The sequence below is a fragment of the Hypomesus transpacificus genome, chromosome 5 (genome assembly GCF_021917145.1).
Source record: "Hypomesus transpacificus isolate Combined female chromosome 5, fHypTra1, whole genome shotgun sequence".
NCBI lineage: Eukaryota > Metazoa > Chordata > Actinopteri > Osmeriformes > Osmeridae > Hypomesus > Hypomesus transpacificus.
Genome location: NC_061064.1, coordinates 361,617 through 373,904, shown reverse-complemented (window position 1 = coordinate 373,904; position 12,288 = coordinate 361,617). Strand labels below are relative to the sequence as shown.

The window sequence follows — 12,288 nt, the reverse complement described above, 5'->3', positions numbered from 1 at the left end:
ACACAGAGCAAGCAGACCTACATACTGTGCCAACCTGGAGTTGGTAACAGACACCGGGGGTTCCACACGCTGACAGGAACAAGACTTCTCATCTGATGGAGGCTGAAAGCTTCTCAGAAAGGCACACAGCTGGCATGGATGCATTGCATTAGAGTTCCCATGTCAGACCATGAATATTAATAAAAAATTAAATGTATAATGATCCCAACATTGAGTGATCATAAAAATTAATTCCATGACATTTTACATGCAAAGTTAATTTGATTTCAGTTGCAGGTATTTAATTCATCGACATCTCTGAAGCAGACAGGCGAACACGATCTGTCAAGATGTCGCACTTGCAACTCCCAGGTCTGTGAACCCTTTAGGGTCTTCTGGAGTTGTGCCTTAGTAGCAGGTGTGATGAGCAATGAACCCCTTAACAAACCTTGATTTCCAATTTTCATCCGGATCACGGAGCTCGCCCAGAGGATGTGCTGCTACAAGTGTAGTCCCTGACTCTTGATTGATATTAAGGTGATTCAACCATAAGTTAAAGTCTTTGGCTTCCTCCAGCTATTAAGGCCTTGGTGGAGCAGGTGGAGAATTTGAAGGAGGATTTATGTCCCCGTTTGGTTCTTTCTTCCCTGGGTTAGAAGGGCTGGTCTTCGGGCTCTTCTGTGGAAGTGGTCTTCTATGACGTCTTCTCTTGATCTTCCGAGGGACAGAACCAGGCTGCGCTGGATCCAGCAGGGGATCCAAGTGAAGCTTTCCGCTCACAGCATCCGAAGACTCGTCGATGAAGGCCAGGTTCTCTCCAAAGTAATCCAGAGGCTGGCAGTAAAGTTGGTCGGGGAAAAAATCTTTATTAAGATCTTGACTTTTCCCCTCAGGCACGTGCTCGGTCTGGGTGACCTCTGACCCCGTCCTGGAGCCCGACTCAGACTCGTTGGAGGAGTAGGAGTACGAGCAGGATGAGGACCCGGATTCTGACGGGCTCGGGGGCAGCTTGTCGTTCTCCATGGCCGTGCCCCCCTCCCCAGGGACGCCTGTGACGGACACGCTCTGACCGCCCCCGTGGCTGCGATTGCGGCCGCCATGGCGACGCTTCCTCCTGCGCCCCTTGAAGGGGTCGTCCAGTTTTACCGGGATGCGGAAGTCGACAGACATGTTCTGGATGTTCTGGGTCCAGTCGGTGGCGTGAGCACGCAGCTCCTCCATCTGGGAGTTGGAAACGGGGGGCCGGGGATGGGCAAGAGAGGGCGGGGAGGGTTAGTTACAGACAGAGCGGGGGCATGAGGGGGAGGTAGAGCCGGAAGGGGGGCAGGACAGAGGGGATGGCGGCATTAGAGAGAGGAGAAAAAGGGCAGGAGAGGAGAGAGGGGACGTGGGGTGGTTAGAGAGGGGGAAGGAGAGACGAGAGGGAGAGGAAGGAGGGGAGGGAGGGAGGGGAAGGAGGACAGAGAGAGAAGGCAGGAGAGGAAAGGGGTGATGCCATCCCCTCATTCTTACCTCAGCCCTCGTCTTCTTGAACAGCACTCGGATCCAGTTCCCAATCATGGTCAGCACCGAAACAAAGTAGGCCAGACCAAGAAGGATCCAGAACCAAACCAGAGGCTTGTACCAGTGGTCACTCCCCCTGTCTCCACTGTCACCTGAACACAGGGAGAGGAGATGTGGTTTGCACACAGCCTGGTGGGAACACTGAAGAGAAGGTTCTGTTTTAATGACTGAAAGACAAACATGTTCATCGGGAGGTCACCCTTGATCTCATTCATTCGAATGAGCATTTAGTTCTAAACCAAAGTGACAAAACAGTCATACATTACTTAAATACAGTAAGACAACATAGGGGTTATAATTGAATATCATTACTATTGCATCAAATAATAAAATACAATTAAAAAATGTAATGACATCTATTAATTCACAGGCCTACTGTGGTCAAACAAGAAACAATGATTTGATTCTGCGATCTGAGATCAACAGACGTGCAGAAAGTATAATTCCACTACTAGAAGAAAACACTAGAAGGTGCTGAAACCTCACAGATGTCCCTGGTACGTTTTCTACAGTCTTCTTTCAATTATTATAAGTGTCAATAAAACATTTTATGAAATAAAAATCATAAAAAATTGCATTTTGACTGTATTTTATATCGAGCGTGGATTCAAAAAGTAAGAACAACAGATAACAGATAATGAGAAACCGATATTGTCTCAGGGCCGGGGGCGCCGTATAGGGGGGAAAAGTTAGGCCCTGCTCAGGGCGATGGTAAACATACCTGCTACATAGTCTCCGAAACCCACCGTAGTCAAGGTGATGACCACAAAGTAGGCGGACTCCAGGAAAGACCACTTCTCAACTTCCTTAAACACCATGATCGGCACGGCAACGAAGAGTACGCACCCCAACAGGATGGACAAGACGGCTGAGATGACCCTTACAATCGTTGGGCTCACCTTCCACCTCTGGGAAACAGGGAGGAACACAAGATGGAGTGATAGAAGTGGACAGGTGGAGATAGACGGACAGAGAGAGATGTTTACATTTTATTTGTTTCGCAGAAGCTTTTTTCCAAAGAGACATGCAAATAGGGTGGATAGAAATATCAGAAGTGCATGGTTCTAACAGTGTTCTCATAACTGACAGAGTCAAGGAAGGGTCTCTATTCGTCAGGCACAGTGAAAAATTACCAAATTTTCAGCCACCAAGCTCTGTGCTACAATAACAACATCTCAATTATAGCGCAACAGGAACATGTAAACTATCATTAACTAACATCACATGGTAAAACGCAGAAAAACATCAGAGACAGACAGCAAATCCAGCACCAGTTACAGCAGTAAGAGGTCTGACCAGGAAGAGAGTCTCTATTTTGAGCACAGCTTTGCTGAGCCCTGTCCCCAGGTGGTCTCCAACACCGGCCAGCAGGAAGCCGAAGAGTGGGATCCCCACCAGGGCGTAGAAGATGCAGAACAGCTGCCCGCCTTCTGTCTTTGGGGAGATGTTCCCAAAACCTGCCGCAACAAATGTAAAAAATGTCAGTTTTTTAGAGGGGGGGGGGAGGTTAATGTCACTCTCACGAGATGGACCTGTAGATCCTTCCTGGTGTTAAATGAAGACTATGAACTGTGCTGTGTGAGGACAGTGGGATGTCAAGCATACTTCACACGACATACGACAAACTAGAAGAGCAGAACTGAGAAAGAAAGCGTTGATTAAATTGATTACATTTGGATGGAAACTGTAGGAATTGAGGCGGAATGCTGGTAAGATATTATGCTGTAGTCTAGTTTGGATGGATGCAGGGAACATTCTGGACACACACCGATGGTGGTGATGATGGTACCAGAGAAGAAGAAGGCGCTGGCCAGATCCCATTGGCTGCTGAAGGAAGTCTCATTGGCGCTGGGATCCACGCCTGCACCAATCGCATCGGCCACCTCCTGAAGGGGAGAAAGAGAGACAAGAATCACACAAGTGTTTAGTGGCTCTGAGACAGTGAATCTAGGCCCCCCCTGTGTGACCTCTCATCATGTTGTGTGTGTGTGTATAGTGCAGGTGCAGGTACATAAACCATGGAGGGTAGGCCTCTGCATGGGTAACCAAGGCAACCAGGTTGTTCTCCAGGCGTAGCCAGGTGACCAGAGTGTTCCACAGGTCTGGCCAGGTGAGCGTACCTCTATGAGGGCCTGCAGGACGTTGGGGCTGACGCAGGTGTAGTTCTCCAGGAAGGCGCGTCGCGTGTCGTGCAGCTGCATGTGCTGGCCTTCCTCGCGGGGGAGCTCCAGGGTGCGGAACACCACGGCCCCCAGGATCAGGTAGAGCAACACCCCGGTCAGGATGCCCAGGAGGGTGGAGCAGCGCATGGCTGACCCACGTCCGCTCAGGGACGGAACTGGAGCTGCAGGCCTCTTCCCCCCTCTCTCAGAGCGCCCACGCTCAGGACCCCAGCTGTGGAGGCAGCAGCGTGGTCATCAGGCAGCCTGGGTGAAACGCTGACCTTTAACTGCAACAATTACTGTTCAGGGCCAAGGTGAGCGCCCAGGGCCACCTCCACCCAAACACTGACTGACACAAACGATTTGTTTTTCTGCCCCCCAACCCTCAACCACAGCCCCTGTGAAAGATTTCCTGGCTACACCACTGACCACCACCAGTTCATTTCTGTGACGTTTACCTCTCTCTCTCTCCCCCTTCTTCCCCTCTACTCCTCCAAGCCCTCTTCTCTCGGTGGCTGAGTATGGAGTCTCTGGACCCGTAGCTACGAGGCAGCCCCTCCTCGCCGTCTGAAGGGGGCGACACTGAGCAGGAGAGCAGAGGGAGGTGGACAAGAAGAAGAAAGCAGTTTCGCCATCAGGAAGGAGAGCGGAGCATTGTCTGAGCATGTTCGTGAACATATCATCTTTTTGTGTGTACACGAAAACACTGAACACACTGTTTGTTAACACTGTATTATGTGTGAGATCAACCCCTCAACGGATAAGATCCAAGAGATCTAAGTGTGACTTCTTGTTTGTGGCAGGGAAGGGTTGCACAGAGAGCCTGGGGTGTGGAACATGGAAAACAGCTGGTGTATTGACAGGTCTTATGGAAACCACTTTGTTTTAGACCAAACACCCCCTTCTGCCAAAGCAGAAGGGAACAAAGAGAGGTAATACCAGTGGACATAGAAAAGAAAAAAAATCGACAACCACATGTGTGTGTGTTTGTGTTTGTGTGTGTCTGTCCATATGAGTTACCTGTCTTAGGGCCTTACAGCATGTTATTTCACAGCACGCCCAGTCGTCCTACAACATACTCTGCAGTATTTGCAGGCTGTGTTAAGAACTAATGGCCCATCAATTCGGTTCCATGACAGAGCTGAATTAGGTTTTCAGTGGGAAGGTTTCTCCCAGCCACTAAAGTGTGAGTAATTAGGTAATCCAGTCATTGATACGGCCACATATTTCAAGTGGAAGCATTAAAAGCCCCTGGGACACAATCAATGGCTCTACAGTCAATCAATGAACCTGTTATTGATATATCTGTAATGTATTGCTTCCATCTGTGATATTGTATAAAGCAGTCTGAATTTGGACTGGAATGATATTGGTTGGGTCTATGTGCCTCTTTGCCAGTGTAACTTTCGCCCGAGCAGTCTATCAGTCAGCAGATCCTCTGGCCCTCGTTCAAACTGAGACCAATAAACTGTCACACAGCCGGAGTGAAATACACCCTCCCAAGCAACCCTGAGACCATCTCAGGATACATCAATTGAATGACTCAAATACTTGCAACACGCAATGGCACACATTCTAATGTGCCAGTCTCAGCACACACATTTTTTTCTCAAATATTCCTGTGTCTTAGATGTTCGTTTACACACAGACTAATGCGTCTTACTATACATACTGTAGTAATATCAACATGCATGTTTTTAGCTGAGGAGTGGTGAATGCTGCATATCTGACGGTCTACAGCACAAAATATAACAGACAAATCTGACATGACATGAAACCAGTGTTAATATCCACAGTGGACACATTCTACAAGAATCTGCTGCATCCAATAACCATAACAACGTTTTATTCCCATTTTATAGCATATGGTAGCTCCCTGCTGACTCTTGAGAAGCACACTGCGTGAGGCTGAATAAAAACACTTCTAAAGCACTATGAAAGCAGAATGAAAGCGGGAAGATAGCACTATGAAAAGCAGGATGATAGCAGGATGATAGCAGGATGATAGCAGGATGATAACAGGGCACCATGCAGGATCCAACACACATCCAGGGAGATGTCTTACCTCAAAATTAAGGATCCTATCAACGTACTGATCGGCTGCTGTGTGGAGTGTTTGGCTCTAACACTCAGACAGATGCTGGGTTAACCGGTATGTGTGTGTATGTGTGTGTATGAGCGTGCGGGAGAGAGGCTGTTGCTGAATGCCCAAGAATCCAAAAGATCCTCCATCAAACTGGCTCACAGGCAGAAAGAGGTGGAGAGAGAGAAATGTGTGTGTCAGAGAGAGATTGAGATAGAGAGAGAGCAACAGAGAGAGAGCAACAGAGAGAGAGAGAGATTGGGAGAGAGAGCGAGAGAGAGAAATAAAGAGAGATGAGGGAGAGAAATGTATGTGTCAGAGATAAGGAACCAGATCCGAAGGGAGGGGTCAATGCAGATACTTTCAGCTGAAACGAGCTTGCCGCTTTATTTTCTGTTCCAAATATTTGTTGCATTTGACAACTTTGTTGCATTTTAAACTGGAGCACACAAAGAGTAAGGATGGATGATATTGGAACTTTCCTTTCATTGTGTCTTCAGGGTTCTTAAACATGGTTCCAGCGCCGAATCTACATGCCCAAGGTTCAGACCTTGGTGAATCATTTATTTAACGGGTGCCCTGGTGCAAATATTAATTATTATTAAAAGGTCCTACAGTTAGGATTTACATCAGTGGTTGCACCTTGTTAAACTCTGAAGCTGGTTACAGGCCTACACTCTTAATCCTGTTAACACAGTGATATGCAGATTTTCTGTATACACAGCTCATGTCTCAGTGAGGAAGAGGTCGCCTCGTGGGCCCCTCGAAGGACATGGATAGATCTAGGAATGCACTTTGTGTAACCTCTGGAGAGCGAGGAAGTAGATAATAGTTCTCCAAACTTAGTTATGACCGCATCACCTGTGTGCCATTTCCCCTGTGCATCATGCGTGGAATGTGTGCTGTTTAAGGGCATGTTGTGGTGGTTACTATATCTGTGCTGTCCAGCTAATGTATGTAATTGCCATCTGAGAGACATGTTTCTCACTCATGCCTATCACTCTGTTGTGGACTGAGGGAGATTCATTTGATTGTCTTCCTTGGCTTACCTTCTGACCGTCAAAGTCATCTAACACACAGGCAATTAGAACAGGTGGAACCAGGGGCGTAGCCACGGGTAGGCCCGGGTAGGCACAGGCCTACCCAATTTGTTCTAAGGCCTACCCGAAAACGAAACTATCTCCGAAAAATTACATTGCACATCGTAAATTAAATAAGTAAAAAAAAAACTGAAAAGATGCCTTACCATATTTTTCTAGGCCTACCCAAAAATATTTTTTGGGCTACACCCCTGGGTGAAACTACAGATGGAAGCGTGAACAACCAAGTCAGACAAACAGTAAAATCTACAGGCTCAAGTCAAAAGATCATATATAAGAATAAACAAAAAAACAGCTTCTGATTTGTTCTCTTGGCATTAAACCTCTCAATATTTGTGATTACTTTACATTGACTTGATATCGGCAGTTTTATTCATTTCCTCTCCTGCTCTCCTCCTCATCTCCTCCCCAGACAGGAAGGACCAGAGAAAGATCTTCTCTCGGTTCTGTTGGTCTGATGGTGTAACTCTGCAGTTCCTGCAGGAGCCTGCTGTGTGCCATGTCTCTCTCTCTCTCTCTCTCTCTCTCTCTCTCTCTCTCTCTCTCTCTCTCTCTCTCTCTCTCTCTCTCTCTCTCTCTCTCTCTCTCTCTCTCTCTCTCTCTCTCTCTCTCTCTCTCTCTCTCTCTCTCTCTCTCTCTCTCTCTCTCTCTCTCTCTCACACTCTGTCTCTCTCTCCTCCCACCTGGGCGAGTGCCAGTCTGTTTATCCTTACAGACCACTAAAATGGAGGTCGAAATTGATTGGGGATGTAGAAATGAAGTGAAATGTTGGTGCATGTTCAGGCTTCCTTCTCTATGTACGTCGCTTTGGGTTTTATTGAACGCAGTTTGCAGCGCAGCAGCACACGTAATAAAAGTTCCATGATACATGATTGATAAACTGTATCAAAATGGCATCTCCACTGAGAAGCCACACATGTAACTGGATTTTAAATGCATAAACGGGTATATATTATTCATGAGAAACTCGTACTGTTATGCTGAGAAAGCAAACAACAAGAATACCTTTGAGAAGCACTCTGACAACCGTTAACACAGTTAGATGTCTGTGGACAACACTGGGGCGCTGAGGAGAGGAGGAGCCGCTCGGAGAACCAGGAGGAGCCTGGACACTCTTCCAAAGACCCGAAAGACCTTCTTTGTAGACCTTCCCCAAGATTAAAAAGCTCCGCATGTAATTAACTTATGTAGCTTGATGCTGCAAAGTCTGGGCAGACTTCCCTTGCCCGTCAGGTGGTATGATTGATCACAGTCTACTACTCAGTTTAACAAGGCCTTGACAGGAAAACAAAAACGTTTCCATCTCTCTTTCTCTCCCTGGCCAGCTCAGCTTCCCGGGCAAGGATCCATGTGCATCCTATCACTTCATCAGTGTACATTTATTTAATTAATTAATGAATTGTATCGCAAAGAAACTACATCAATAATTATTGCTTTGTCATCGGCTGTGAGTAACTCATCAACATGAACAGGGATTTAAAGTTGTAAGTTCGTAAGGTTACTTTCGATTTGCGGTAATCTCATGGAGAACTTTTGCATCTGACTGGAATTCAAAAGGAGCCGAGGATAATATGGGACATATTGGATTTTTATAAATAAAACCACCAAATTAAATTCTTAGGTACACTTAGCTCCATCAATTCAATCTCAGTGAGAGCCTGCTGCCTCCCTTTGGGCACAAAATCTGAACTGAATCCAAATGCTATGAAACAGGAGTCGTATTGCTTGGACTCAGTAAATCAAGCCATAGTCTGAGTAGTGAGTTAGAACGACACAGGAGATATACAGCACTTTGAAGTAAACACAAGTGAGGAACTGTTTACTTAGAGAAATAGACAAGAATGTGAAATCATCTAGTGGGCTCACAATGTCATCAGAAAACAGACTCTCTGAGAGAGTTGAAACTGTGAATATTAAAAGGATGAAAGATTGAGTGGCTAGTGTAAAAACAAGTCATTGTTCATTAGTGACCCTCAAGACAAAAAATGATGCCTCCACTTGAATAATATTAAGCCGGGCTTGTGCGTACAAATACTTTCTAATTTTTGAAATTCAAAATATCACACAAAAGTAGCAACACTTTTATCTTTATGGTTTTTAAAAACCTTTTTATCACATTAACTGTATTACATCAAGTCCAAGTTGTGAGTCAAAGTTCATGGCTGTGATGTCATCATCATCAACTACAGACATGACACATATAAAAACAATTTTGAGGAAAAGTTTGAGTTCTTACTTCTGATCCCCCAGAGATGGTCACAACCCGGATTCCAAACGCCTTCCTCTGCGTTGAGTTAGGATATTTCCTTTCTGCAGTTTGTAAGCACTAGGAGAACTGAGGCTCATGGAAAAGAGACTGAAAGAACAGAACCTGATACGATACAGAGACAGGAGAGAGAAGTGATGAGCGGGGAGAGGTGAAACGCATGGAGAGGGCCCCTGGAAGCAAGGAAAAGGACTGGGCTGAAACATCTACAGAGAACTGATTGAATGAGTTGCATGTTTACCAGCAATTACATGAGCAAAAGAAGGGGTGGAGAAGGGGTGGAGAAGGGGTGGAGAAGGGGTGGTGGGGAGGGAGTTAAAAACAAGGAAAGAGAGGGGAGTGAAACTAAGATGTGGTGGATGAAGATCTGCGTCCTGAGCACATTAGGGCCTTCTTCCTCTAAACCTCTTTTTCTGTAATTTCTGATGATGCATGAGCTTCTCAGCCGATGAAATTGATTATTTTGTAGACGTCTGCAATTTTCACCCATTTAGTTAAAGGAAAGCTTGCAAAAAACAAAGAAAAAAAAACACACTGAAAACAACAAAAAACAAGAACCATTTGGTGTGAATCCTCTGGATTTCTAGTATGAATTGCTGTGTTTTGTATGGCATGAAATCACTAACACAAAATTATAATACAATTTAATACTCTTATTGTAATTATTACTGAGATTTCAGAGATGATTTCAGGTCATTCTAAAAAAGAAATATTTAAATTACAATTGTTGACTTACCACAAAGAGACAGAGTCGTGGCAGGAAATCAACCAGACCACAGACAGCAAGACACCTGACAACATCCAGCACACACTTACACCTTGAATCGATTCACAAAAACTTCCTTTCCACATTAATTTAATAACAGCTGGTTTGGAAAAGCTTTTAAAGAAAGAGAGGGAGCTGACCTGACCTGCCAGCACCAAGATACAAAATGTGTTTGAGTTGTACTGTAATCTAAGGTGTTCAATATACAGACATATTTAAGACGTAAAACGTTATTTATCTGGAAGAGTTATGACTGGATTTCCAATAATTAGAATTCAATCTTTCACATATTGGGAGGTAGAACTGTATTACTCTCATGACAAGACCATTTTCTACGTGCTTTCTGTCATTTGGCTAGATATTGTACACTGATCACATCTAAAATAATAATAATTATAACAAAAAATAATTAATTCCCGTTATAAATACTCCTGGGTTTAGACTGCAGACGTTATTTACCAACGGCATTGAAGCACATTAAGATGTCTGAGGGATAGAGAAGTGCTGATCCAGTCAGGAAAATGCTCTCTCAGACTGGTATTAATAGGGAGTTAGAATGCAGGCCGAGGGGACAGACTCCAGCCTCTCTCCCTGGATCTGAAGCTGTCCTGCTGTGAGTGAAAGCACTGTCATTGTTGCCATCTCATAGTTAACATGGTGTAAGAGTCAATATAATACTACACTTAACAGAAACTGAATAAAGTTTTCCATTATTTCTTTATACATGTATTTTGTTGTTGAAATAACGACCGATCTGTCCAAAACTTGTGTGAATTGCTTTGTAAATGTACCAATGGAGGACTACAATAATTGCCATTACAAATAATCTTCAGGTATAATTTCTGTGCAGCTACTGATGAGCACGTACACAAACAGTGCCTGCGACAGTGCCACATGCTTGAGGGTTTAGGTTGTCTGAGGGGCAGTACTATGGGCATATGTGAAGCCCTCTGTGACATACTTGCGTGTAAAAAGGGCTATACAAATACATTTGATTTGATATCAAAGTACAAACGAGATTTACACAAACATGTTCCTCTAAAACAGAGGCTGGGTTTTGAACCTGGGACCTTTGGATGTGCAGGGCTGCCTAAACCAAACCCTCCCACATCCGTCTAAACTCCCTCTCTCTCACATCCGTCTAAAGCCCCTCTCTCACATCCGTCTAAACTCCCTCTCCCACATCCGTCTAAACTCCCTCTCTCCCACATCCGTCTAAACTCCCTCTCTCTCACATCCGTCTAAACTCCCTCTCTCTCACATCCGTCTCCCGCCCCGCTCAGATGTTCCAGAGGTTGGTGTTCTCCTCGGAGGCCGCGGTGTCGTGCCAGCGCTCGCCGGAGGACCAGGTGACCAACACGCTGATGCTGGAGCTGGGCGCCCTACTGAGGCGCACTGAGCGGCAGCCCCGGGACAGGGCCTCGCTGCTGAGCCACGGGAGCTCCTGGGTAGAGTACAGCTGGCTGGCTGACCCTCCCCGGCCCTCGTTTGTGCTCAACCCCCGGGGAGCAGCTGGAGCTGAGAGACCTGTGGGCCAAGATCCCTCCTTCCCAGTGTGGACCTGTCCTGCTGAAGTAAGTGGGGAGAAGAATGATTAATTGCGTTGGGGAAGTTTCAATGTTAACACTCTGGTTGTATGAGGAGAATCTAGTTTAATAGATCGAAAGAAAAAACACAGCAGTGACAATGATGATGTGTTCATATAGCATGCCATTTTGTTCAAATCGATGATACAAAGTAGGGATTTGAACCGTGGGTGTGTTTATCTGTCGTCAAATGCTCTAACACCCGAGCTGCACCCACGATAAGATGAACAGTCTGCCATGTTTCCTCCTTGCCTCAGGACAAGGAAGTTGGTGACAGAGATTGAGCCTGAGGTCAGCGAGGTGTCCCATATCCTCCGCTCCGTGCTGTGCGAGTGTCTGGATGGCGTGGAGGAGGAGGTCATGAGGATGAGGGCTGCTCGCTGGGAACACCAACGCAGCAAGAGCCTCTCCTACATCACCTTCCAGAGGCGCATCAACCCCCTCTGGGACCTAATGGTCAGCCCCGGGGGCACGGGGGGCTTGGAGGAGGACGAGACGGCGTCCGGGGATGAGGAGGGGGGGAGGCGGCCGTGGGGGTGAGCAGGAGGGGCAGGAGGACGAGGAGCATGCCCCACATTAGCCCGATGGAGGAGGGAGAGGACAACTGAGAGGGAACGTCACATGCTGTGGAGGAGATGAGCGAACACAGAGAACACGTCACATTTAGAGATTAAAATCGTGAATGTATCTTTTAAAGTGCCAAAATACATCAGCCCAACAGCCTCCTGGTAGGTTTTTAAACAACGCTTTGACCTCCTTTTTACTTCATTTTGGAAATGCTTT

General features: G+C 46.1%; 2 protein-coding genes across 2 annotated transcripts; one reads left to right on the top strand and one right to left on the bottom strand.

Moving 5' to 3' along the window:
• Nucleotides 1–558: 558 nt before the first annotated feature.
• On the bottom strand, nt 559–3,889 carry LOC124468237 (potassium channel subfamily K member 4). The gene is made up of 6 exons (XM_047020897.1): nt 3,663–3,889; nt 3,311–3,428; nt 2,839–2,999; nt 2,264–2,450; nt 1,492–1,634; nt 559–1,200 (listed from the first exon to the last, which is right to left on the bottom strand). Exons 1-6 carry the CDS (start codon nt 3,849–3,851, stop codon nt 559–561), a joined length of 1,440 nt encoding a protein of 479 aa, XP_046876853.1. The 5' UTR covers nt 3,852–3,889.
• Nucleotides 3,890–11,202: 7,313 nt separating this feature from the next.
• Nucleotides 11,203–12,045, top strand: LOC124468236 (protein RD3). The gene is given in 3 exon segments (XM_047020895.1): nt 11,203–11,411; nt 11,413–11,493; nt 11,763–12,045. Coding segments are annotated over 3 exon segments (573 nt in total).
• The last annotated feature ends 243 nt before the right edge of the window (nt 12,046–12,288 follow it).